At 36.7% G+C, this 26,105-nt stretch overlaps 1 protein-coding gene across 1 annotated transcript in view; it reads right to left on the bottom strand.

Annotated features, from left to right (window-relative positions):
- ADAMTS19 (ADAM metallopeptidase with thrombospondin type 1 motif 19) overlaps nucleotides 1–26,105 on the bottom strand; it is a 226,830-nt gene that overhangs the window by 7,279 nt on the left and 193,446 nt on the right. The window contains exons 19-21 of the mRNA XM_033096500.1: nucleotides 22,269–22,404; nucleotides 17,990–18,194; nucleotides 14,998–15,150 (exon numbers count right to left, since the gene is read on the bottom strand). Coding sequence (XP_032952391.1) covers nucleotides 14,998–15,150; nucleotides 17,990–18,194; nucleotides 22,269–22,404 — 494 coding nt within the window. The remainder of the gene's footprint in view (nucleotides 1–14,997; nucleotides 15,151–17,989; nucleotides 18,195–22,268; nucleotides 22,405–26,105) is intronic.

The raw sequence follows: 26,105 nt of genomic DNA, 5'->3' as shown, positions 1-26,105 counted from the left end.
GCAAACACAGGGTGTACCAGATAACTTGCCAATGATCTTTCTTTTATAAGTTAGGAAAGTTTCCTAACTGAAGTATTTTAAAAAGAGAGACTTGTACTAGCTGACAAATATGCTGTTCCCCAAACAGTTTATTATTGCCCTGAAGGACCTTTGAAACAAAGTACCCCATGAAACAATTCCATGAACTAGAAGCCTTTACTTCTAAACAGCAAACACAATTTTAATACCCCAGTTTTATCAGAGTAAAAAGGAAACAGTAATCTTTAGAACAAACTTGAACATCTTAGAAAATTGCTCATATGATTTTGGAGTTAAAAACAGGTTTTTGATAGAGATAACATGGCACGAGGAAAACTTATGTTGCTCCCGCTTCCCCCCCAAAAAAGTTGAGCCTCTACATCTTTTAAAATGAAATTTGTTTTATTGACTTAGTGATAGTCAACATTTCAATCTCCCCGAGAAAAGCATGACCTTTCCTGAACTTGGGCACACATGAGTAATATTTTTACATAATATTGCTGTAGATTTCTCTTGTAATGGAATAAATCCTTCCTTGACCTAGGACATTAGTGACAATTTCTAAGACTGTATTAAATAGTGTCTAAGCTGTAGCTTGCATGCCAAATATTGAACATAGTAAGGGAAATTTTCTCAGTAATTCAAACAGTTCGGATTATTAAAATGATTAGAAAAAGTTTAGTAAATGAGAATCACTAATACAAATGGTAGCAAAACAACAGGAAAAAGGCTTTATCTTCTTTCAAAATGAGATCGACATTATAGAACCTTATAATCATTTTCATTGTCCAAAACTTCATTTTCCTTTTGTCATTCTTATACCAGGTAATCAGAGCTGACTGACTTTATTTGACCTGAGAAAATTTTATCTAGATAAACTAACTGAAAGGGAACCACCTGGGGACATATAAGCAATATCCAAGTTGGTGAAAATGCACAGTAGGCTATACAAGAATTAACTCAGATGTTTATATTTTTCTAAAAATGGCCAAGGATGCTCTGGTGATAGACATAGATGTGAACTCTTGGAAAGTATTATTGAATAAGTTAGGTGATAGCACTGAGAGCGCAGGGTTTGCCAGTGCTGGTAAAGACAGGTTAAGATACCAGAATGATTTGGCAAATTGATGGATTGACTTCACCAAACAAATGAGAGAAAATTTTTTTAAAATGCAGAGGAAAAGAAACCCCACAAAAATTCTTAACAAATTCTTAACTGTGGCATTATCATAGAAACAAAGGGATGAAATGAACTCTGAACGACTGTGAAGTCCATCTAATAGACAAGCCTAGGTCAGGAATTCTTTCTGCCATTATAAGGGTTCAGTAATGAGACACTGCCCTAAAAGTAAATTGCAGGAAGAAAGTGACCATGGAAATTTCATTCCTGACAGTATTATCTATGGCATTAATAGACAGCGTTGCTAAAATCTTGGTTTAATACTTTAGGAGATATGTAAACACTTAATGGAAGGTGTTCAAGCAAAGGCCATATCCCAAGACAACTTACTGATGTTACTATTTCAGGTTCAAGGGCAGTGAGTGTGTGCTGTTAAATAACTGTGGTCTGATGAAATTAAGCTTTTAAGTCTAATATGATTGATGCATTGAGGATAATTAGGTCTTAATTAGCACAATGGCATAAATAAGTTTTCAATGGAACAAACACTACATGTAAGAGTGTACTCTGTTGCTAAATGTTCATTATTTTATATAGAAATGCTCCTTTTATGATTTGAATATGTTTATTAAGAATCTTCGTCTTTTAAAAATAATCTACATGTATTGCTCCCCAAAGTTTCTATGGATGCCAGTATGCTTAAAACAGTAAGTACTAGTGATGATTGTAAGTCTGCTCTGTAATATATTGACATGAGTAAAACATGTTTAATTCAAAGAAAAAGGGTGACACAGGCCAATAAAAGTCATCTACAAATTTACAAAGTGTCCAAATGAGGTAGGAGAACAGCCACCAAGATTTTAGGAGGCTCTCAAAGCTTGTCCATAGTACCACTTGACTCTACTTTTGCAAAGTATAAAGTTATCTCTCTGTCACTGGAAATTCATGAATCACGTAGAAATTTCCATAATGGCTCATGGTGTAATCTACCTAGTCCCATGTGTATCAAATTCAGCAAAGGACATTCTTGTCCTTTGTCATCTTGTCCAAGAAGTAACCTACCGGTACATACGTGTGGACAACTTAATTTCACTGAAGAACCCTTTATAAGTGGAATATCCATAAATATCTCTATTCTCCTATTTAGAGAGGAGACACTCATCCTTTCTACTTATCTCAGATTATTTTAGCGCTTCTGTGCTCTACGGGTGCTGATATCAAGCAGACTTCTTCCACATACGTGATCTTGAACATGGAGGTAAAAAAATAGATTTCTGCATCTACTCTTAGGTATTGGGATTCTACGGTAAAACGCCAAACTTTAAAATTAGTGGTTAAATGTTAGTTTCTACCTTTCTCTTCAGGACTTCAGAATAGTCACATCAATTAAAATTTTGGTGCTAGTTAGTTGTTTGTTACTCTGAATATTGAGATAACTTAGTTTTGGGAACCAACGAGGACATTAAGGTATAATACATTTGTAGACTTAGGTTAAATAATCAACTAGTTCGCCAGTGAGTTTATAGAACTATTAATCTGTGCATGTTAAACTGTAAAACTCTTCAAGCTCTAAGTCTTGTAAAATGTCCTCTTAAACATCACAAACCAAAGAGGCAGAAAACCCAATAGTAAAAATACATACTATTATAAGGTATTTATTTGGAATTTTGTGGGTTCACAAACATAACTAAACTAATACTGGTCTGCTTTTGAATTCCTGAAAAAAACAAATTTCAGTGTATTTAAGGGTTAAAAATAATAATTCTCACACTTGGCCAGCACAGATATTACCCGAGATTCCTTCCTTCCAGACTGTGCCAAAGATATATATTTTGGAGAGAATGTGTATTCTCCAGGCCAACAGCTAAGAAAGGCTCGGTAATGCTTTACTCATTTCCAGCTGGCCTCTGTAAGAAATAGGAATTCCTAAATTAAGAGAAAATTGTCACTGGCAAACATAGTTCAAAAAATTTTTTGACCAACATAATAGACAATCATGCAGAACCTGATACAATCTGTAATGATCAGTGTCAATCTATAACAAGGTTGACAGCACAACTTGAATAATTTGTCTTTGGGAATAAATGGATTATTCCAAAGTGGTTTTAACAAGAGTGAGGTAGCACTCACAGTGGAGACTGGACCTCATAAGGAAACTAAATGATGACTTCTACTGGAAATTATTAGCACAACATTCCTATTCATTTATGTGTATGTTTGGCAGTTCCATCTTTCAACTTTTTAATAAAGTGAGTGTGAAACAAACATACTAAGGAACAAAAGTTAGGTTTATTTCTTAAGATTTGCTATTTATTTGGGTCCGTGTTTCGGCGGCTTTTAAAAGTAGTTCATCTGCTTTATTTAACACGTGGGTATCTGGAATTGAACCTATTTCTGGAGGTCAGACATTTGAGGATTTTTTTGGGGTTTTTTGCATATGTGTTTAATTAATTCATCGTTTGTTTCTACAAACTATTTTTGTTTCTTTAATGAAAACATTTGCATATAGTTATAACAAATCAAGAAAATGTGTGTGGCAAAATCAAGCAGATTGCTTATGAATGATTTAGCAGAAACTGAATATGTCATGAAAGGGCTGTCAAAATAACTGAAAAATCATTTTTATATCAAAGTACACATTGATTACCACAATGATGGAAGAAAACAAGAGATGTTTTGCATTAAGAAGTAATTAATAAACACAAAGTTTTGGGTACATGTGCAATTCGGCCAGTACTCAGCCTACGAATCATGGGGTGCTGCAGAGGTGAAAGAAGGACTATCAAGACATTTCTGTTTTATCACCATCCTTCCTGGGAAACATCTCACCACGGACAACTGTTGGGAATGAGAGTGATTGAACTTTCTTTTCAAATAAAATACTTTCCAGGTCTAGTACAACAATTCTGTGTCAAGATGGATCAGATCCTTCTGTGGCCATGTTGGAGAAGTGTGTGTTTTGTTTTGTTTTAATACATAAAGTCTTGATTTAAAATAGCACAGAGAACATTATGTAGCTACCTTTAGCTTATTCCAACCCGAAATGAAGACGTGTTTGCCAGTTCGCAGAGAAAAATTGGTTTTGCTCCTACCCACTGCTTTACTTCTATGTTAGATAATTGCTATCTAACCTGATGGCAGGTATTCCAGCTAAAGGATTCACAAGAATGCAAAGGAGGGCTGCCAGCTTCCCTGGAGCACGTTTTGGCTTCAATAGCATGTTATTCAAATAAGGGTGGATTTGCTTTATTTTTAAAAACCACATTTTTAAGTATAATAGTTTGATTTACCATACAGGAAAATGTCAGGGGAGTCATGTGTTTACATAAAATTATATTGGTTAGTTTAATTTTCCCAGAGAAAAACATGCTACGTAGTTACTAATTCTTTTGTAGTAAAATGTATGAAACATTGTAGTTGTTATAGAATTAGATTCAGAAAAATGAAACGGATCAGAAGAAAGGAAATACAGTGCTTAGATGTATCACGCATTTTTTTTGTTTACTTGAAAAACGCTAGCCGTCATTTATTTAATAAACATCACTACATGTAGTGCAATGTTCTGGTCACTTAGATTTATGAGAAGAGTGAAGGGGTTAAGTCATTCATAATGAAACAGCAACAATATAAGGCAACACATAATTAGTTAAGAAAAAGTAATATAGTCAGTAAGTGAAAACAAATTCTGCCATTTATTGGGGAAGCCCTTCGAAAAATTAAGGCACGTGAGCTGCTCTTTAAAGGACTTGGATAATTGGAAGAAGCACATTTGCAGGCAAAGAGAACTGTATAAACACAGACACGAAGAGTGTAGAAGCACCAACTGCGCAGGCCTGAGCCCAGTAGAGACACTACATTAATGAGAATAATGAGACATTTTTCAATAGGTAGGTTAGGACCAGAATATGGAAAGCTGGGAATTCCAAAGTGTCTGGTAGTTGACAGCACAGTCCTGGGTAACTCTCTGGAAGTATTTGCAGTCATCCCTATGAGTGGATGATCTGAAATAGGAGGAGAAGGGGGTCAGAGAGCACATTAGAAACTGTTACGCTACTCCTTGTGAAAACATAAGAAGGACGACAGTGTTACATTGGGAATGAAGAGCAACTGAGGCAAAACCCTACTTTTAGTGTATAGAAGGGCCAAGGAGAGCTTCTAGCCTGGGTCAATGGGAAGATGATATTGACATTTTTCCAGAAAAAGGAAATTGGGAGCAGGACATGGATTAAGGAAATAAAATGAGGAATTTTCTTTGAAATATACAGAATTTGAGGAACTGGTGGGATACATATGGCAGAGTCCTAGGGCGGCTGAAATTTAAGTTGAGAATAAAGATGGAGGCCCCCCTCAACTCCCTCCTGCTCAGTCCCATTTCATCGAATTTTCTTAAAAATACTTTCTTCTCCTGTTTTTCACAATTTCCCTCCTGTTCCTTTGAATACCTCTTTCCCAGTCGAATTGCTAGCAGTTGCTGTTTGTCTCACATGCCTGTAAAGGGAGTTCTTTAAGGATGCATCTTTTCTTCGCTACCTACACTGCCTGCACAGGCACACGTACACTTTAAAAATTTAAACATCAAAATTTGGTGTTTCATGACTCCAAAATTTCTATTTTCATCCCAGTCCTCTCCTCTGAGCTACCAACTAGACACAAGTGTGTAACTCTTTTATGGGCACATGAAAACATGGCCCAAAACAGAATTCGTAATCTTTCCCCACTAACTTGATTCTTGTCTAGGGTTTCCCATCTCGTATCAAAGAATCAGCATCCATACAAGTTGTTCAGACCAGAAAGCTAACCTGGGAGTCCTTTTTAACACGTCAACACCTCCTTCTTTCTCACCTCCCCCAAAGATAATCAACCCCAGTTCTGTTCATTTTAACCTCCTAACAATTTCTCAAAGCCATTTCTCCGCATCTCTACTGACAAGACAATATGAATAGTCAGCATTTATGTAGTTACTACATATCTGACGCTATGCTAATTACTTCCTTTGGATTCATTTACTTATTTGAACAGAATAGCCAGAATTCAAACCCAATGCAATCTGACTCCACACACTGAGCTATCTTACCTCTTAAAGTCCCAAATCCTCTCCCTTCCCTAATTCTCTAAGATGTTCTCACCACCTCTCTGTATCCACAGCATCAATTGTTTTTGGAAATTACTGCCTGAAAAACTTGTATTAAGAAAGTCTGAGTTTTCTTTTAATTTCATACAGAAGCTGTTTATAAAATTAAAAGTAACATATGGATATGACAGTATTATGAGCAAAGAAGGTCCTTCCCTCCAATGTTAATTCAGATAAACTGGTCTTTGTATACCTGTGCAGAAAATTTTTAGTGTGTATACAAAGAATATATGTAAATAACTGTAATCCCACTATGTAACTCTTCTGCCTAACATTTACTTACTCAATAGTAGGTCTTGGTGAAATTTCATCAGCATGCATTTACAAATATATTTTAAAAACTAGAGCATTCCACTGTTTGAATTTCTCATTATGATTTACATAACCAGTCAATGGATATATGGATTGCTTCCAAATTTTTGTTGTTCCGAACAAGGCTGCATGAGCATTTTCATAAGTACGGTTAGCAAATGATGTAAGAATGTCTGTAAGGGAAATCTTTGGCAATAGAATTGTTGAGTTCAAGAATGCGTGCGTTTCAAAATGAGGTATCATTTGTTTTTACTTATCAAATTGGTAAAAAAGTTTGATAACATCTAACCTTAGAAGTACTATGGGGAAACATCGTGGAAGCAATTGGACGGAACTGAGCAGAATCTACTCCCTTTATATGGCGCTTTCTGGTTGTTCCACTGCATCCTGCAACCCACTTCTCATTGCCCCTCTGAGCCCTGACGTCGTGTGTGTGTGTGTGTGTGTGTGTGTGTGTGTGTGTGTGTGTGTTTCTAAACATGTTTGTTAGTTTTATTTATTATGCTATATGGACTTGTACATATTCTGTATATAGTGCACAAGGTTATAAATTTGTATTTTTCTAATCCATTAATGCTATTTGTGTTTTGTCTCCTAAGGTAGGTCCTTCATTTTAAGTAACTCAAAATACTTTTCCTTGAACTATGCACACCACTGACACTGGATCATTACTTTTACTTGCACAGTTAGAGCATTTTGAAGTTCACAGACCTATCGTTGCTTTGGCACACTTTACAAATGTGGGGATGGAGACTTGGGGGTTAAGAACGGGTCCTCTGCATCCAAGATTGATGCTGGTTGTGCACCTTGGCTGTGCAAAAGCTGGAGTGCCACCCAGTCAAGCAGAAGCAGCTGGGATGTGTTTGTTGAAACAATTTTCCCTTTCATGACATTTGCATCCAAAGACCTGTATGATGCCTTTTTAACTGGCTGGTCATTGCATATTTTCCTTGCATTTTAAGCACGTCTTTCTCTGGGTGTCCTGGTGATCTGGTATTGTCTCTCTCTGAATATCCTCTGGTATTTGATGAACATACACTTCACTATATCTCAGTAAAAAGCACTCAATGCTAAGACTACTGATTCTAATTTGATAACATTCTTATCAAATTTCACGACACTTTTAATATGAAAAAAATCTCCCTCCTCCATGATGTCCAATGTCCTCAAAGTGAGTTTTGACATGCTCCACCCCCTATAAATAACATCAAGAGTAATGTTTAACTCAATCACATTTATTTACTGAATTACTTTCAGGTTTTATATACAAGGTGAAATTGTAGCTGTGCAGCATAAGATCACTGATAGTATTACTTTAAGAGTCTAGTGATTCTTCAAGGATCTATTAAGAAGACAGTATTATTAAGCCCTGTGGATATTTTCAAAAAAATTTCTCTTGCTTTTTACGATCCAAAGAATGTTAAACACATATTCTTACATCTGCATTTATAATATAATTCTACATGTATATGCGCATATGATATATACATTATATATACATATACACATATACATACCCATATACACACATATAGAAAGACAGAGTGTGTGTGGGAGAGGGAGAGAGAGAGAGAGAGAGAGAGAGAGAGACACTACTGTGATCTCTCTAAATTATATAATTTTTTCTAGATAGAAAACATAGTATGTGTGCCTCATTCTTTTGAAGCTAATATATTTCTTTTATGTTCAATCATGCCAGCCAAATGTATTTGACTACATTGAGTAATTCGAACACTGAGAAAATTCAATTTTCGAAATATATCTGGGGCAATAATATGACTCTCAGGAGGTCTTTAAAAATAAAATTGATAGCAATGCAAAAAAAAAGTTCCATTCTCTGGAAGTGCAAAGAGACAGAGGCAAAAAAAAATCCGATAGTCAACAGGTTAGGGATTTTGCGCGTGATTTAGGAGAGCTATATTCTCCAGACAGAATGGTGAGTAGCACATTCTGTAAATGTTCAGTGGAGGTATTTAAAGAAAATAGTAAAAAGTTTTTCTTGAGGAAAATGATCCTATATATCATTGAGTAATTTCTTTAGTGTGAACAGCTTATTCATGGACAAGTGAGTTTTCAAATAAATGTCCCTATAATGTAAATGATCTCTTATATAGGACAACTTGGGATAGGTTTCTTCAAGGTCCAAATGTTTAAAACCAGGCCCACAATCTTTGATTTATATAATTCATTGATCAAACTATGATGGAACTTCAGTGTGATACTTTCCTATTTGTTTATGAAGTAGCTGCTCATACTTTCCTCTTATGAAATTATTTATAGTTATAAAAATGATAAGCAGTTATTTTTTGCCTAATACCAAGATTTGCAGACATAATCAGAACACAATTCTGAATAGAAATGATAACCCATGTCAAGAACAGTTTTTTAATTTATAGATAACTTCAGTTTGGCTTCAGTCTACAATTTTCTCTCATTTGAAAAAAATATATTTACAAAACTTTGAAATTGGAATAATCTAGTGTAAGCTTCCCCAATGTATATTACACTAAAAAACTAGCTCTGCAAAAGTGATCTTTAATAAAGGGGAAAAAAAGAATACTCTAGTCTCTCTTTGGGATTTACCAAGTACAGAAGAATGGTAAAGGATCTGAAAAGTCCTACAGCAAAAGGTATTTGCTTATCATGATTTAACTACAGAATTTCTCATACATGGCGACCACATTCCAGGGAATACGTTTTCCCTGGAATATAATTTTGGGAATGGAAGTTTCAAGAATTCATAAATTATTATGAATTTAGTCTTATAAAAATGATGACATTCAGGACTTCAGTAAATACCAATTTTACTAAAGTATCTACATCACAGAATATTTACTCATCATATAATGGCAATTCTCATTTTATTAATTCTTTTATTCTCTAGTTTTAGCCGATATTTAACATTTTCTATTTTTACATTCTACTAGGGTATTTAATTTGGTCATTTGCTGTTGCTACTAATTATTTCTTTAAATTTGAATGAGAAATCCTTCTAACAACTGACTGAGCTCCCCTCTCCTAACCTGTAACAATCCAGTTAGTTTTATTGGTATTAAAATCATCAAGGTATATATAGCCTCAGTGGGATTCTGGGACCTCCTGTAAGTTGACTTTAATTGGGGTGGGATATATCTCTATCTCTCTCTCTATCTCTATGTATATACCAGCATTGGGTCAGTCGGACATGTAGGAATGTATAGTACTAAGACCCTAGCCTGGTCATAAGCAACAAGAAAGTCTTCCTTTGGGATTTTTGGATCTGGTTCTTTTTGACCCTTTTGACTTAATGCAAAAACACTAGGCTGCAGAAATGCGTGATTAAAAGCACGGTATTATCTAGTCATTTAATTTAAGATATTCTTGATTGCATTGATTGAGATTTGTTTCTTTGGGTTTCTTTGTGAGTCACTGAGTTTTCCTCCAGAGGAAAGAAATTTACCCGGGATTATTCATAATTGCCTACCAACTGTGATAAGTCACAAGTATCACTGTCAATGTTAATTTTAAGGAGTGACCATCTTCTGCGTAGCAAACAGAAGGCAGATCATCAGGCCAAGGGTCCCATGAGAATCGGGGGCAGAGGTTCAAAATCACATGATCTGTCTGTCTGTCTAAGAATCCAAAGAGTAAGAAATAAAAGAATTTTTTTTTTCAGGGATATAAGAAAATGTGCAAACAAAGCCACTTACATTGACTGCTGGCCAATCTGGATAAAAGTATGACAGGGTAATAAATCCTCTGTTTGTTTCTCTAGACTTGTTTTGAGAATGAAAGTAAGGAATTGGTGGAGGAATTGTTGTTTTGTTGATCTTGCACTTTCCTGTTGAATTGTTTTGATTTACTAATTATGCAAAATGAGAACATTTAAGGTTATAACGCTCGATTTTGCAAAGCCACCTTAAAGAATGATCTGGCATAAGCTACTTGATTAATTTGAAATTCTGTTTTGGAGCTTCTTTGAAGAAATTAGAGTGTTAATGACTCAGGAAAAGTAGTTCTTTTCCCATAGTTATTTCAGAGTTCTAGGACAACATAACACACTAGGTGGATTTCAATAATATCTGTAATATCTGTGGTAAGAAAATTAGTTTTATTAGAAATAATCCAGATATATGCAGGTCGTTAATAGTTATAAAAATAAATTATTAAGCAATCAATATGTTTTGAGTTTCTGCAACAACACTGTTTTCAGAGAAAACACAAAATAAATTTGTAAAACGCCATCTTGAGATTTCTAATGACATGAATAGAAAATCTTCTCTGTGAGAATGAAAATGATCTCAGAACAAGTAGAATTCCTAATGTCTTAAATGCAAGTTTCACAGTTAGAAAGCATGTATTTAGTTTGATAGGTTTCCCCTATTCATTAGGGAAAATTACCTTAATTTTTGGATTCCTCTTCTATCTAATTCCTCTGCTATTCAACTAAATATGCTAAATATAATTGGGATTTCCTTTTGCAGAAAAAATTAAAAATGCCTTGTTTTAATGCAAGCTTTATATTTACCACTTCTAAATAAAGATATCCCACACTATCTGTATAATTAAATCATCCAAAATGATTTACTATGCTTCCAGCATTATTTTGAATTACATCATCACAAGAAGACTCAATCTCTCATTGAAAACTCTATTAATCATGTCATAATTTGATATGTAGCCAAAACTATTCATTTTCCAGACTTTTAAAGGACGAAATTAAATTCAAATTGTAGAGTATGAATTGATTCTAAGAATAAACCAAGAATAATTATGTGCAATTCCAAGCTGTTTTGTTTCATTATAACTCACCTCAATAAGTATAGACCACTTGCTGACACTGCACAGAAAAGTTAACTCTATAAGAGTTTCATGAAGGACCAAATTCTGTTTAACAGGTAAGTATATAAAACAATACTCTTTTATTGGCTCCTCTACTGGCCTCTAATAATGAAAACAAGAAGTTGCAGAAGTTCAAATAAAGGCAGACAGGCCAAATTCAGGCAGAAAATATGGCATTTCATGAAACATAAGGGACTATGTTATTTTTAAAGTCAGTGTTCTATACTTAGGATAACTTTAACGTAGAAACATGGGTTTATATGGCCAGGAAACATATGGGTTGTGTTGTGCTCTCCCAGGAAAGACCCTACAGCCATATCTGTATCAGAGATACAGCCAGAATGTGGCTTATAATTGTGTTGATGGTTAACCCCTGCCAGAGTAAAGCAACCACACTGTGTTCCATTTTTACCAACTTTCCAGGCTCAATGAAATAAACATGAGCATTGTTCAGCAAAGGTTGCATTACATCTACTTAGAAATCAGAGGTAATAATTTTATGTCAGGACACCTTTCTCTTTGAATATACCTGGATCTATGTTTTCCCCCTCTCCTGCTGAGAGCAATTTTTCCACTGTTTGCCACCAAAACATACATGCTAGAAATCACACAGACTGATCCAAATACCCTGAACACAGTTTGAGGCATAAGCCATATTCTTAATAAACCTCCATTTAGTCAATACGACTTTGTCCCAACAGTTCAATAACTTTTAGACAGTGGGAGAACCTGAGAGTGTATTTTTCGTTTAACTGATTCCATAGTAATTCATCCATATTATCAAGGGAGAAGCAGGGTTTCAGAGCTAGACTTTATGGAAAGTCCATTGAATATTCCAGACTAAAGAATCCAAGGTCTAATTTAAGTCCTCTTAGATTTATCAATAGTTAAAAAATATTAGCAGAATTTGAGTAGAAACTAACAGAATAATTGACCTCAGAGGAGCACAGAAATCCACCCACAACTGCACACATCTAACTGCTGGTCTCGTTCCACCGTCAGAGCTGATAAGAATAAAAGATCTGTGTGTTTCCTCTGTCCATTAACATTTTAACCACTGAAACTTAAAAATCACAGTATTATTCTTTTATTATGTAATTATTTTGGGATGGTCTTCATTTTAACATGAAAGTGACATCTTAGAATTACAAAAGGAGAGGTAAAGTACGAAAAGTTCATGTGGAACCACTGGGCTTTAATTTGTACACACTGTGTGAATCTGCTATGCCGAGACCTCAGTTAGGAATGAAGAATGACAAAACGGCTTTAAGGAGAGAGAGGCTTATATTCATATAAAGAGTAAGACAAAAAAAGCCACATGCTGGATCTTCTAAATAAGGAAACAAAGAAATAAACAGTCCAACAAACAAAGGTAAAAAGTCATGGAATAAAGATGAATACTCATTGTGCCTATCTGTTTCTTTCCTTACTCATAACGGTTATGTTCTAGCTGGGGAGCAATATAGTAGCACAACAAAATCAATTTAAAGTAATTCATTCCAAGTAGATTTAAAATGACATCATACGAATATATATAATTGTGGTAAAATGCTTAAATATGTTTTTTTAAGGTTTACGTGAAAAACCAAAATTAACATTTTCTATGATCTCCCCAGGTAATTTTGATTTTGCTTAAGATTTAACCAGAGGCTACATAATAGGCACATTTTAATCTATAGTAATAGTATTTATCATGCAAATAGAATTCACTAGCCATATTTCTATATGCTGCAATGTAGGAGCTTACAGTTCTGTCATAAATTACAATAAAACCTGGATCGTCTGTTTTTGCAATCACAATATTTGGTTTTTGTAGTTAACTGGAGGTAAACAATATTTATCACTTAAAATATTTCTATTAATTAATGAAGCTGGAAAAATATAGCTCATCTATTCTAGTGGTTTTTAAACTTTTTCCTTACAGCAGAATCATTTCATTTAAGGAAAACATTCAGAATTTCACTAGCCAAAATAATTGAAAGTGAGCAAGAGACGATCTCCCCTACACCCTTCCAGCTGGTACTGTATTTTCTCATCCTATCTTATACCTTCAGTGCTAAATGAAGATTTACTATACACATGTAGCTTGAAAACAATAGTGATGTCAATTTTCCTTATTTCACTCATATGGACATAAAGACACAAACGTAATCAGTGGCTTAACCAATGTGGCCGTCTACACAATGAGGGAGCCCAAACTGTTCCCATCATGTCTATGGACTTTCAAACCATTGTCTTTCCCTCTCATCCTACTCTATTTATTTCTCTCTCTCAGAATTAGGGAAATGTAATCCTGAACATAAAACAAAATTATTTGTGATTAATCGGGAATTCTCTTTCACTATAAAGGAGGAAGTTTCCTTATATGCTTCACCAGTTAAAAGCTGCCGGTTTTGGGATGAATATTTCCTATTTCTGTAATCAGGGACTAATTTACATAGTTTACAAATGCATCTTTTAAGAGTCCCAAGATGAACTCTGAAGGTTGTATGTAGTGGAAAGAGAGAGCAGTATACTGAAAACTTAAATGCGATGTTTACATGCAAACTTTTGTTAAGGAGGAAAGACATGAATAATCACAAGAAAATAGATTTTAAATGTCATGGGTTTTTTTGGGGGCAACGTTGGGCAAACTGGTTAGACACAGTGCATTACACAATGAAAAGATTTCTTCCAGAATGTTCCTCAGTGTTATTTATGAATAGCTGCCACACTCTGCACCATGCCCCGGCAGCCACCACTTTTGTTTATTTTTTATTTATACAATAAAAGGGAAGAAGAAAGGATTTATTATGGCTCTTCTAAGCCCTAGAATTTTATGATCCCATGACAATAGGTAAATAGTATCACAGCTAAATGTGGCGAGGCACAGGGGACCATTTGATTAATACATTTTTGAAAACTAGTATTTGAGAGCTGTTTCACCTAGATATGATTGGAATTTTATATTAAACCAGGGGTTTATTAATACTTTGTAGAGTGAATATGTGACCTATTTTCTATACCTCACTTATATGTGAGGTATTACTATTATCGTATTAAATCTACTGTTCAACTGCCACGTGAGTGTGTCCCCTTGATTTGACCAAACGGCTTCAAGAATTCTGTCCCTTCCCATCTCTTCCATATACAACCCCAAATGTTGGTGGGGAAAAGAATGTCTACTATCCATTATGATGGTAATTCCTTTGTTTGATTCTACCAATACTTGCCTTAATTATATTTTGAATGGACTTACCAGATAATAGTCTATTTATTAGGTAAGTTTTATGCAAAAATACTTTGACAAAGAACTATATCACAAAAACCAGCCACAAAACAACAATAATAATATTTCTGAGAACGTTCTTTGCGTCAAAAATGGTGTTACGTGCTTTATACAGTTTATCTTACTTAATCTTTAAAACAGTTTTATACAGATCATGATCACGGACAGACAGGCAGGATTTGAACCTGGGGATATAATAGTCCACATCCTATGATCTTTACGTCTACCCTCCATCCCTCCTAAACTTCATACTGTATGGATGTGGTACCCGCGGCAATGCTGACGTTATTGAAACCTAATACTGAGGATGTACAGCATGATTCTTACCTTAGACCAGTCACCCATTCGCCACACGTAGCATTTCGAGTAATCCTCACAGTCCTCGGCCTCCCTGGGCCTGGTGGAGAGGACGCATTTCTTTCTCGGGTTAGTACACCTCACGGTCCGGTGACGGACACCTTTGCCGCACTTTACCGAGCACTGGAAGATAACATTAGAGAGTCTGGATAAAGTCAGTCATTAAGAGATACAGATGAATGATGAAATTATGTTAAGCGTTAGTTCTAATCATCTCATAAGCCTATAACTCACATAAAGTCCAGGTATTAGGTGGGTGCAAACGTAATTGTGGTGTTTGCAATTATTTTTAACCTTTTAAACCGTAATTACTTTTGCCCCAACCTAATAAAAGAATAAAGAAATAAAGAATAAGGAGAACGGGCTATGCACCAGTATATAAACAATATACTATGCACCAGGACCAGAGGCCAGATGGAGCTTAGAGCACAGTGCTGGAGCTGAAAGGGCTTCAGAAACACAGGTCCATTATTACAGAGCGTAATATGTCATATGGATTATTGATGAAAGACAAATATACAATGATCAAATGTAAATACTACATTTGACTGACATCAAATTTTTACATGAAATTATGTAAGAACATTCATTATTTTATTTTTGCTAAGATTTACTGTTTTAGCCTGAAGAAATGTTTGTGAAAAGTGACAATTTCTTACAGAATGTCATTTTTTCCAAACCATTCTTAAAGCTAAAACAGAGAAAATCTTAACAAAAATAAACCAAAGAATTTTTTTACATAATTACTGTGTTTCCCCGAAAATAAGGCCTAGCCGGACAATCAGCTCTAACGTGTGTTTTGGAGCAAAAATTCATATAAGACCCGGTCTTATTTTACTATACTATAAGACCGGGTATAACATAACATAACATAACATCATAACATAATATAACATAACATAACATAAAACATAATATAATACCGTGTCTTATATTATTTTTTGCTCCAAAAGACGCATTAGAGCTGATTGTCTGGCTAGGTCTTATTTTCAGGGAAACAGGGTATATAGAAATCATCATTCAGAATGGTTGTATGGATTGAAATATAATTCGGTTCAAAATAGTTTAGTTCACTTCATAAATAATTGATGCTTGATTGACAATGATAACATACAGATAGGAAGCACACATGTATAGTCCACCAATCTTTTAGGTGAAACTTTCCCTGTCATTTACCTTTATGCTTCCTATTGTGGAATATGTATAAAGCTCCCAGTTTTACAAAGGTATGCATCACTGACTATCTGGACACAGAGACCAAAATGGCATTGGGTGGGACAGGGGAGGGTGGGGGAATGAGAGCTATGGCAAAACTTGAAAATCCAATCTATATTTGTGTCTCCAAAAGGTCTAAAGAAAGAGGTGCAGATAAACATTTAGTAATGATGTAGCACCAGAGTAACCATGTGGATTCCAACAGTTGTGTTCCTGATAACTTGAGCATGGAACTAATGACGTTTTCAATATACTAAATTTTGCACAAATAAGTAATTATCTCATAATCTATGCCTTGTGTTTGAGTGTGTTGAGCTTGAGACTATATGTGTGATTTGGTATTTTAATATTTATACTTTTGTTTCTTGCAACTAAAACTAACCCTGATCCATAAAAATCAATTTTAAATGAAATAAAAACAATAGAGCCATCTTTTCATTGGCATATTGCATTGAGACATCATTTCTTCCGGCTGGTGCCAAAATCTGTGTAGTAGACTCTTTGTGACCTATTGCCTCCTGAAGAGTTTGCTAAAGAATTATGGTTAGGCTGGAGGTGGGGTATTTTTGTTTCTCTGATGTTCACGTGATTCTTCTCTTCAGACTGAACTGATTCCTGATTCATACTGATGTCAAATTGGATATTGCACTCATTCTCAAAAGCACACATTACACATGAAGAGGAATCTATTAAACAGCAAGGTACAGATCAGGAAAGTAAGACAACAGAAAGTCACGTGATTTGCTAATGTGCTTTTAGCGGGAGTGGGTTCATTGAATAATTTCACAAATCTTATTATCTAAGCTACTTTATACTCATTTTCATAAGAATGGCTTCTTACTGCAACCTAGCATTTTCTATTTGTCATTTTTATATCCTGTTTAATATTCTGAAATTAAGCGCATGGGTGATTTTGCTCTGGATATGTGTATGCACTGGTCTTTGCACATGTGAATGGGTATATAAATGTGAGTGTGTGTGTGTGTGTGTGTGTGTGGTGCACCCACATACTCACCTGATATGCTTCAGAGCAGTGAGGAAATATAATGACTGGTGTTTATTATTACATAAAGAGATATATCATGAAAACAGAAAATAAAGCCTATACTTTGGCATGGAACACACCCCTGTGATATACACTACAAATTAGTGGGTGTGTGGTGCAGTGAGTTAGACAGCAGTAGGTTCAAATCCCAGCTCTACCACTCAGGTAGGACTTTGGGTAAACTATTTCATTTCTCTGAGCTATATTACAAAATGGTAAAACTGCTACCTTTCTCGCATTGGTGATTAAATATAGACAATATTCTATATATGAAGTCAAAACACAGTCCTTGCTCACAGAAAATGATTGTTAATGTTAATCGCTTTGTTCTTCCCCTTTTAAATGTTCAGGGATATATAATGAGTCAAATGTGTATTTTAATATGTGCCCACTTAAGGGTATACTTATGACATATAAATGAAAAAGCAGGATTCTAAATGCATATAAAATATACTCTTATGCATGTTACAATATTTACAGAATAAAGAGTAAATCTCTTTGTTCTGTCCTGTTTTCGAAATTATTTATAATGAGCGCATATATATATATATATATAATCAGCAAAATCAGCAGATGGTATTGAAAAATATCGACTGCCATGCAGAGAGATTCTGAACATAATATGACAGGACCTTATACAAGCTAAGCGTCAAAAAAACCAAAAGGAAAAGGAAAAGGAAAAGAAAGGGGGCGTGTCCGCACCTCTGACCACACCCCCGCCTCCCACACGGTCATGCAGTCCTGGCCCTCGCAGCGTTGGGCAGAGGCCGGCTTGGGCCCCGCGCAGTCCCTCTCCCGGGCCCTGATCAGGGTGCCGTTGCTTAGTTGTTGGGTACATGCCACTTGTCTGCTCTGCATCCCTTTTCCACAAGTTCGTGAACACGGGGTCCATTCTGTCATCATCCACCTAAAAGCAATGCAAGAGGCACTGAAACAAGTTTGAAGACAGCTACCATTTCTAAGGAGTTGGAATCTCCCTGAAGGACCAGGAATTCAAACACCCCTCCGAATTTATGTCAGGAAGAAAGCCAAGCCTATGCCAGTAAAGTGATTTATGAAATTCGGATTCGTATGATTCCTGTCAATAAAATCCTCTCTGCATTTCCTATTATTTGGACAACCTTATGGGGGATCTGAATACCCCACTAAAACACCCGCACAATCCTAGTTTAGCACAGAGCAGGCGATCAGAAGCCGGAGCTTAATTCTGGGTTCCTTACTAGGGGCACATTCTTAAAACAATTCTTAACAGCTGTTCAGTTCCCACTTTCTCACGTGTAAAAGTGTTTATTAGTATATTACCTGACATACAATAGGTACTCAGTATATAATATATACCACATGTATTACAGTATATTTATAAATATCTTATACTTATTCATAGATTTCTCTAGCTTCATCACCCACTTGTTTGGAAAATAAACCATATGCTCAGCTTGCTCCTAAAACACTTTCTGTTTTCATATCATGGCACTTGCTTCTGGAGACGCTTGAGAGTCAGCTCTCAGTTCCTTCCTCCTAGAAAGGTCTTCTCCATCCAACCCACAGGGATTGTGTTCTCCTCCGCCCTCTGTCACCTGGCTTGTGGCACTCACACGACACTTATTATAATAGATATTCTCTAGGGAAGCGGAGAGGCTCAAAGGCTACCTACAGAATTTGACCTTCTCTTCCTGATATAGAAGCTCTTCAAAGGCAAAAATCAATGCCTTATTTTGCTTTGCACCCGTAACACTTTTCATACAATAGCTTTGCATTAAACATTTCTTGAGATGGAATTTATGTTCCTCTCTGTTTTCTAGAGATAGCCTCAATGCTTCCGAATTTACTTGAGCCCCTATGTTCTTGGCAATAAATCGAAGTTTGATATGTTACATCCTCTTCCAGCCTAGTTTCCTCATCTGTATGATGGTTTAAGTCTAAATGATTCTATGCTTCTCTTTCTGAAAATAAGAAAAAATTCATGATAACATTTGCACTCCAGTAGTGCCTGTAGCAAGGTCCTTGTCTGCTGGCCTGTTAAGTATGATGAGGTCCTACCATTTTGCTTTGGAGTCCCCTAGTGGGTGTATCCTAAAGTGAATATTTATCTTCCAATTTTATTTAGTTTCTGCTTCCTCTCTCTGCACAAGGATACCCAGGCTACGAGCACAATACTTTAAATACATCTTAGTACCTTTTCCCCAACTATGGAATCCAGAAGACATGATTGAAAAGAGAAGTAGTTGCAATTTCATCGAACCTCATATTTTTTAAATAAAATTTATTTTAGAGATCCTTCATATGATGATTAAAAAGTTACTTTTTCCATTCCTTGAGAAAACTCAAAAATAAGAACTAACATGTAAACTAAACTCACAATGAGAGAAAACATTCTGTATTTTAGAATTCATCTAATTTGGAATGATCTATTTCGTTATCTTTAAGATTCCTTTTTGCAAAGCTATTTACTGGTGCATCACTATATTTTATATTTGGCACATAGGGTTCCATCAAATGTGAACAGAAATTACAACAAGTCTTACTAGGGTGGGGCAAAGCAGAGGCAGAAGAAATAACAGTTGTGCGATACCAGTTACACAAAGCCTTAGAAAGCTTTTCTGTGATGACCCCGAATAATCGCCTGTGTCCATTTCTTACTTGCCAGTATTTCAGTTAACCTCATCAACATCCCTTCTTGGTGGTTCACAAAATAGAGCCTCCTTTTCCAAGAGAAGGAAAATACTCATCTCTAACAAAAAGACTTCCAGTCTCCAGCTGCAAAACTAATTCCACACTCAGAAATGTACTGGCCCTTTAAAACCATTCATTTTACCAAATCATTATCGAGGCATTGCCCCCAAGATAGCTGAGGACAGCAAATGGCGGGCACCGTACCTTTGGATCCTTCATGACCACGTTTGGAAGTGACAAATACACTCCAGTCTAGCTCATTCAAGATTCCTGATATATCAGAAAAAGCCATTGCTCTTTCATCCATATGCAAAAGTTTTATGGTACATAAATGGTGTTTTCAAATATTTTAGCAAATTACTACACATAAGACAAATTCGTATTTTAATACGTATTTAAAAAATGGAGAAAGAAAGGAGAATTCTTAGGAATAATAATAACAAAAAGGGTCAAGTTTCTTTAGCTGACAGGGCAAAGGCCAAAAACTCTGTTTCTCTGTCCAGCACTGAATGCAAAGGGCTCAAGGACCTGACCACAGGTGATAATAATTCCTTAGGTCACCCTTCCTGTTGATTACTACACTGCCTTATAAAAAAGCTTAATTAGTTGACCTACTCATGGAGTTAGGCTCAAAAGCATATAGCCAGGCAGGAACATAAATTACTGAAAGTATGGCAGTGTACATGTATCTTTCCCACATTTGTATACACATCATTCTTTTGTCCTATTCCCTAGAAGCACATTTTTGCCTGTGGGAGGGGCAGGATTGGTAGAGCAGGAATGTACAGGGAAGGAAAGGGTGGTAATCAGCTTGTGACATCCAAAATGCATCGAATCTACAGAGAAGCAAGTCTCAAAATTTCAGCTCTGTAGAGGAAGAAAGGATTTTCCCAGTGCTTTTAAGCTTTCTCTCTCATTAACACAGCATGAGCCGGATCTGGAGGGTCCCATCACTGAGTTTTGCAATAAGCAAGAATCACGGGCACTCAGGAGGCAGCGCTACTCCTGCAGAAGGGGGTGTGGTGGGAAACAAAGAAACCAGAGGAGCTGAGCACCAGCCTGCATGACACTAATCCCCAAAGAGATTACTGAGGACAGAAAAGCCTAGAGAGTCCATTGGCCACTGTGTCCCTCCTCCCCCTTTCGCGGGGGTCCTTATTTCAGGGGGTGGAGGGTCCTGAAGATGATGTTCGTGATAGATCACTACTCAGCTATGAGTTCTTTGCATATCTGAGCTGCAGGATGTATAAATTCACTGACTCCACTGCAGAAACTATTGTGAAGGGAGCTCAACTCTCTGTTGGATGCCCCAAGAACTCACTACTACCCTAACTCACTGAGTTTCTACAAACCTCTGAGGGTCAAGATGGAAATGTCCCTGTCCTCATATTCTAGAAGAATCAATTCAGCCTCACAGCCTCTTTTTGTCATGCCATCCCTAAAACTTTTCAGGAGTTTTGACACTGGGACTTAGTCCCCCTCAAGTCCACCATCAAGTTTTACATGAAAGCATGTGGATTTTCAGGAGCCCAGTGATGGGATCCATTCCAAATAGCCTTGCTGCTACCCTGCTCCAAAATTGTACTAAGGCTCCACTCATTTGTCTCTGCAGGTGAGTAAGATGTGGCTTCTTTCGAAGTCACTTCCAGCTACTCAGCATTGCCGTTTTGTCCCCTAACTCATGACCTTCTTGCCTGCTGTGTTGCCTAATACTCACTGGGGAAGTCACAGGGGACCAAAGCAACTAACTGCCCAGCAAATAGAACTCAGGTCAGGAGTCTGGTGATCAGAGATCAGGTTTCGGGCTGTTTGCTTTGGGAGAGGAAGTGAGGGTCCAGCTGGGAACCAGGAGAGCCACACTGGCCCCCGATGGCTGAGCAGGGGACTGGGTCCTGGCCAGTCCTGTTTTCGTTTATATCACCCTTGGCAAGTTCTAACACACCATTTCGAAGAATTCAGGAATGAATAGCTGCATTCAACCCAATAACCAGATTTTGGAAGAGATGACCAACGGGTTACCAAGTAATTTTAATAAGTTCTTCCCCTCCATCCCAGTTAGTGGTTGTTTTCACACTGTGGGGAGCTCAGTTAAAGTCAATGTAACCCCCAAACTTGATGCTCCAATCAATATTCATTCCATCTATTATCTTTCTTTGTTAGACTTTGCTAATTTAAAACTTTGCATTTTGGTACAGATCCCTTGCATTGTTTTTAAGAAAACGTGATTTCCTTAATATTTTGAGTGTGTTGTAAAGACCAGTAATATAATGGCGAAACAATGCCTTAAGGAGCGGTGGGTCAGCCTTACCTGGTTTGGCAGGGTTGCTCGTTGCACTTGCGAATCTGTGGCTCTGGCTTGGTTAAGTATTTGCATTTCTTGTTGTCCACAATACTGATATTTTTGTTCATGATTTTTGTGCAAGACACTGTTGTCTTCCTTTCTCCTGAGAAGAGCGAATGAACATACAAAGAAATGTTATCATAGGCCTTTATCTAATGGATTTGGGAGGTGTTCACAGGCTTGCTGTAATTTTTGTAGATATTTTAAACAAAGTTTAGGTTAGATCAATGCAGATGATATTATTTACATAACAAAATGTATCCCTAGGCTTAAGGAAGATGAATGGTAATTTTTTTCCTTGTTAGAAATTAAATGGCAAGTTTTATAGTACAAAGGGATTGTGGCAGCATAAGTTGATAAGATATTAAAGATTTGTTGTAAAGGGCTAGCCTATCTTTTAGCATTAAGTGGTGGGAAAATGTATTTGCATAACACCTATGTGCCTCCATGACGGTACATAAACAGACATGCCTTTCCCTTTTTCATTCGGTCACACACCATCAGTGCTCTGCGGTAAGCGATGAGAAGCAAGCTTACTCTGAATATGACTCAGACCTTTATTGTTATCGCCTCTGATAAAGACCCCAAGAACTCTAAAAATCCTCACTCCCTAATGATTATCACGTTCTCTAAGAAAAGCCATAGGACTCTTACCACTTCTCACCAGACTTCCGAAAACTGGCTTTTCTATACTTTCTCTGGTATGATGAAGTCTGGTTATCGGAGGTAAAAACAACCATTTGTATGTTGTATTCATTTTTCAGCGAGCCCTATACGCGTGCTTATTGACCACCTTTTATTGTTTCATCTTACACTTAAAAAGACTATCTAACAGGTGCTAATTTGATTTCTCTGCAAAAGTCTAAATGTCTAGATAAGAGTTTGTAATCTAATTTAACTTATTGTTTGACATTGTAAAATAATTAAATCAGCCAACAATTTTAAAACCAGATGGATCATGAAGGATTAAGAAAACAATCACAGGTCTGCTGGGGCACTACTGAAGGCCCTCTCGCTAGGGTCCTATGACTGCTTTGCAACGATAATTAGGAAGCTCAGAATGTTCCTGCTGGTCACGCCAAACAGGACAGCCTGGGCTGGTGGCACAGAGGTCACTCTGTCATTCACAGAAAGGAAAGGCCGGCATTAAGGAAGGAGAAGAGAAGGGATGGGGGGAAGGAGAAGAGAGAGAGACAGACAGAGAGAGAGAGAGGGACTTCATTAATTTTTGAGTATCTTTTACTTTGACTTGAATGGGGGGTGGGGGAGACAAGTCAAAGGCAAAAGAGCAAGAGTAGCTCAGGATCGTCCCTTGATTTCCCACCCAGCCACACTGAGCTCAGTCCACGGCAATTTGCAGTTTAAAAACATGACTACATCTGTATATGTGTGTGGATTAACCAACAATACCTGTGGTTACTGCATATCATGTGATTGAAATCATTCAGACCTTCATTCGTATCTTCTAGCATAGGCAGCACAATGTTAGCCAAATTATTCCCCATCTGGAGAACCCAAGGGTTCTGGAGCAAGGCAATTACTCATTGGGAGCTCAGTACAGACCACAGTGTGCCAGGAGAGTACCAGGTCCTTCCCTTTGAGTGGAGAAGGTGTGCCTCCAGCTAGGACCCCAGGGAACTCTGGGGCCCTGGGACACTAAGGTGCCCACAATGGGGAAGGCTTCGGGAGGGACATCCAACCACAGATTAGTAAAAGGTGCCTCTCAGGGCATAGAGATTAGGAAAAAGTCACCTCTCTGGCAGGTGACTTAGCAAACAGTGCTCCCTTCTCCACACAGAAGCTGTCCTGTAACAGGGTGCACAGCCTGGCAAGTGGAGCATAGGCTGGACTGCGGTCCATGGACCCAGGACTTTATGGCGGGCCACGGCTGTGCCTCAGAAGTCCTCCAGCCTGACCTGAGCGGCTCACGCAGCCAGGCAATCTGATGCTAACTTGTAGAGAAAAGGGAACTTTTCATGCCCCAGGCAAACTCTTTGGGTCTGTCCAAGCTATTTATTCTTTGAGAAGTCAAGAAGCATAGAGTACGACATTAGCCCTCATCATACCAGCGTTCAATACCTACTAACTTCACATAATTTTCAAATAAACTGCTCGAGAAGCAGAAATGACTTACTATGTTCATTTTTTTCACAGAGAAAACTGGCCCTACAAGGTAGAGGTTATCTAAATATGAGAATTTGGGACACATTTGTGGTCAAGTTCCTCCTAGTTTTCAATGCTTCAGGTGCTCCTTTATGACATGATACAGACATTAGACATTACGCCAATTTTGTATAATGCTAGTATATGCAAGGATTATTTCTACATTACAATGATGCCAACCTAAAAGTAGGATCAAAATGTTACTTCCATGAAGGAGAACTGACTCTGGGTGGTGAACACACAATGGGATTTATAGATGATGTAATACAGAATTGTACCCCTGAAATCCATGTAACTTAGTTACTAACAATTGTCACCCCAATAAACTTTAATTGAAAAAGAAAAAATGTTACTTCCATGGAATATAACTGTTAATTTAAAAGTCTAATTCAAAGCCTTCACAGTCATAAGATACTCTTTTGTACAATATGAGATGTAGTTGTCTAAACTAATTTAAATAATGGCATTTTGCCAACTACAACACAAAAAGATGGCAGACAGACATTATCCGGAAGGCTTTTGCTAAACATATATGTAGTCACGGAATAAACAACGCAGGGCTAATTACACCGCACTTTTTCCTTGTCCTCAGAAAATATCTAACCTCAGTTATGTTAGCTCAGAGCTAACATACTGAACTATTGAAAAAAACTCTTTTAAGTATTGATACATCAAAAGGGATAAAGCTATCAGCACCATTTCAGAGAGCCGACATGGTGCTCTATAAAGCTTAAAGGTGTGTGAGTTGGGACATATCCACAATATAGCAAGGAAGCTCGTATCATAAGTTTTTTTGGCAGATAGGAGAAGCTTAGCCCTAATTTATCTTTTATTTTTTATTATTGAACAAAAACAATCGGGGGGAAAAATCTATTGCTGAGCTACAGACACTTCATGCCTATGAAAATACAACTAAGATCATAAAGCCATATGGGAATGTTATTGTTTGATTTTTTTTCTTTTATATATTTTTATGTCCCCGCCAACACAGGAAATTTCCATTCTAGCATTTAATAGCAGTATTTATAACGCATCCAGTACCGTGGAACCTCGGGACGAACAGAAAGTGATGAAGTAACTGGCCTCCTGCCTCAACCATGAGTAGCTGCAGGCTGTTGACAGTGTATTATTTGCTTTATGGCAATTAACTTCACCTCTGGGTCATTCCCATTAAATCAGTACTGGGAAAATCTGTTTTGATGTTTTGAATACAATTATGAAAAAAATAAAATAACCACTATGCATTTGTCTCTTTACTGAATTGGGGCAAAATCTGAAAATGTAAGGTAATTTTTATTTACTGACTCGTTCTTTGTTCTCTGAAGACATTTGACGAAGACTAGATATTACACTGTGCTCTTCTTTCCCAGGCTCAGAAATAAACTGATACTTTATTCTATGCTTTGTATTTTACCCCTGAAATGGATATTTTTAATAAAACTATATTCTATCCATGTAGATCATATTTCTACAACTTGAATCATAAATGTGGAAACACGTTCTTGAGAGTGGGTTTAGCGTTTCGATATGCATAATTGAAATTCTCTATACGTTCCTAGACATTTCAAACTTTTAAATAAAATTGTGGAACTCTGTAAGACAGAGATTACACATATTCGTCTTCATAATTTTCTTTTTCTT

The sequence above is a fragment of the Rhinolophus ferrumequinum genome, chromosome 24 (assembly GCF_004115265.2).
Source record: "Rhinolophus ferrumequinum isolate MPI-CBG mRhiFer1 chromosome 24, mRhiFer1_v1.p, whole genome shotgun sequence".
In the NCBI taxonomy this organism is placed as follows: domain Eukaryota; kingdom Metazoa; phylum Chordata; class Mammalia; order Chiroptera; family Rhinolophidae; genus Rhinolophus; species Rhinolophus ferrumequinum.
Note: the sequence above shows the minus strand (reverse complement) of the source record. Positions and strands in the feature narration are given on the sequence as shown.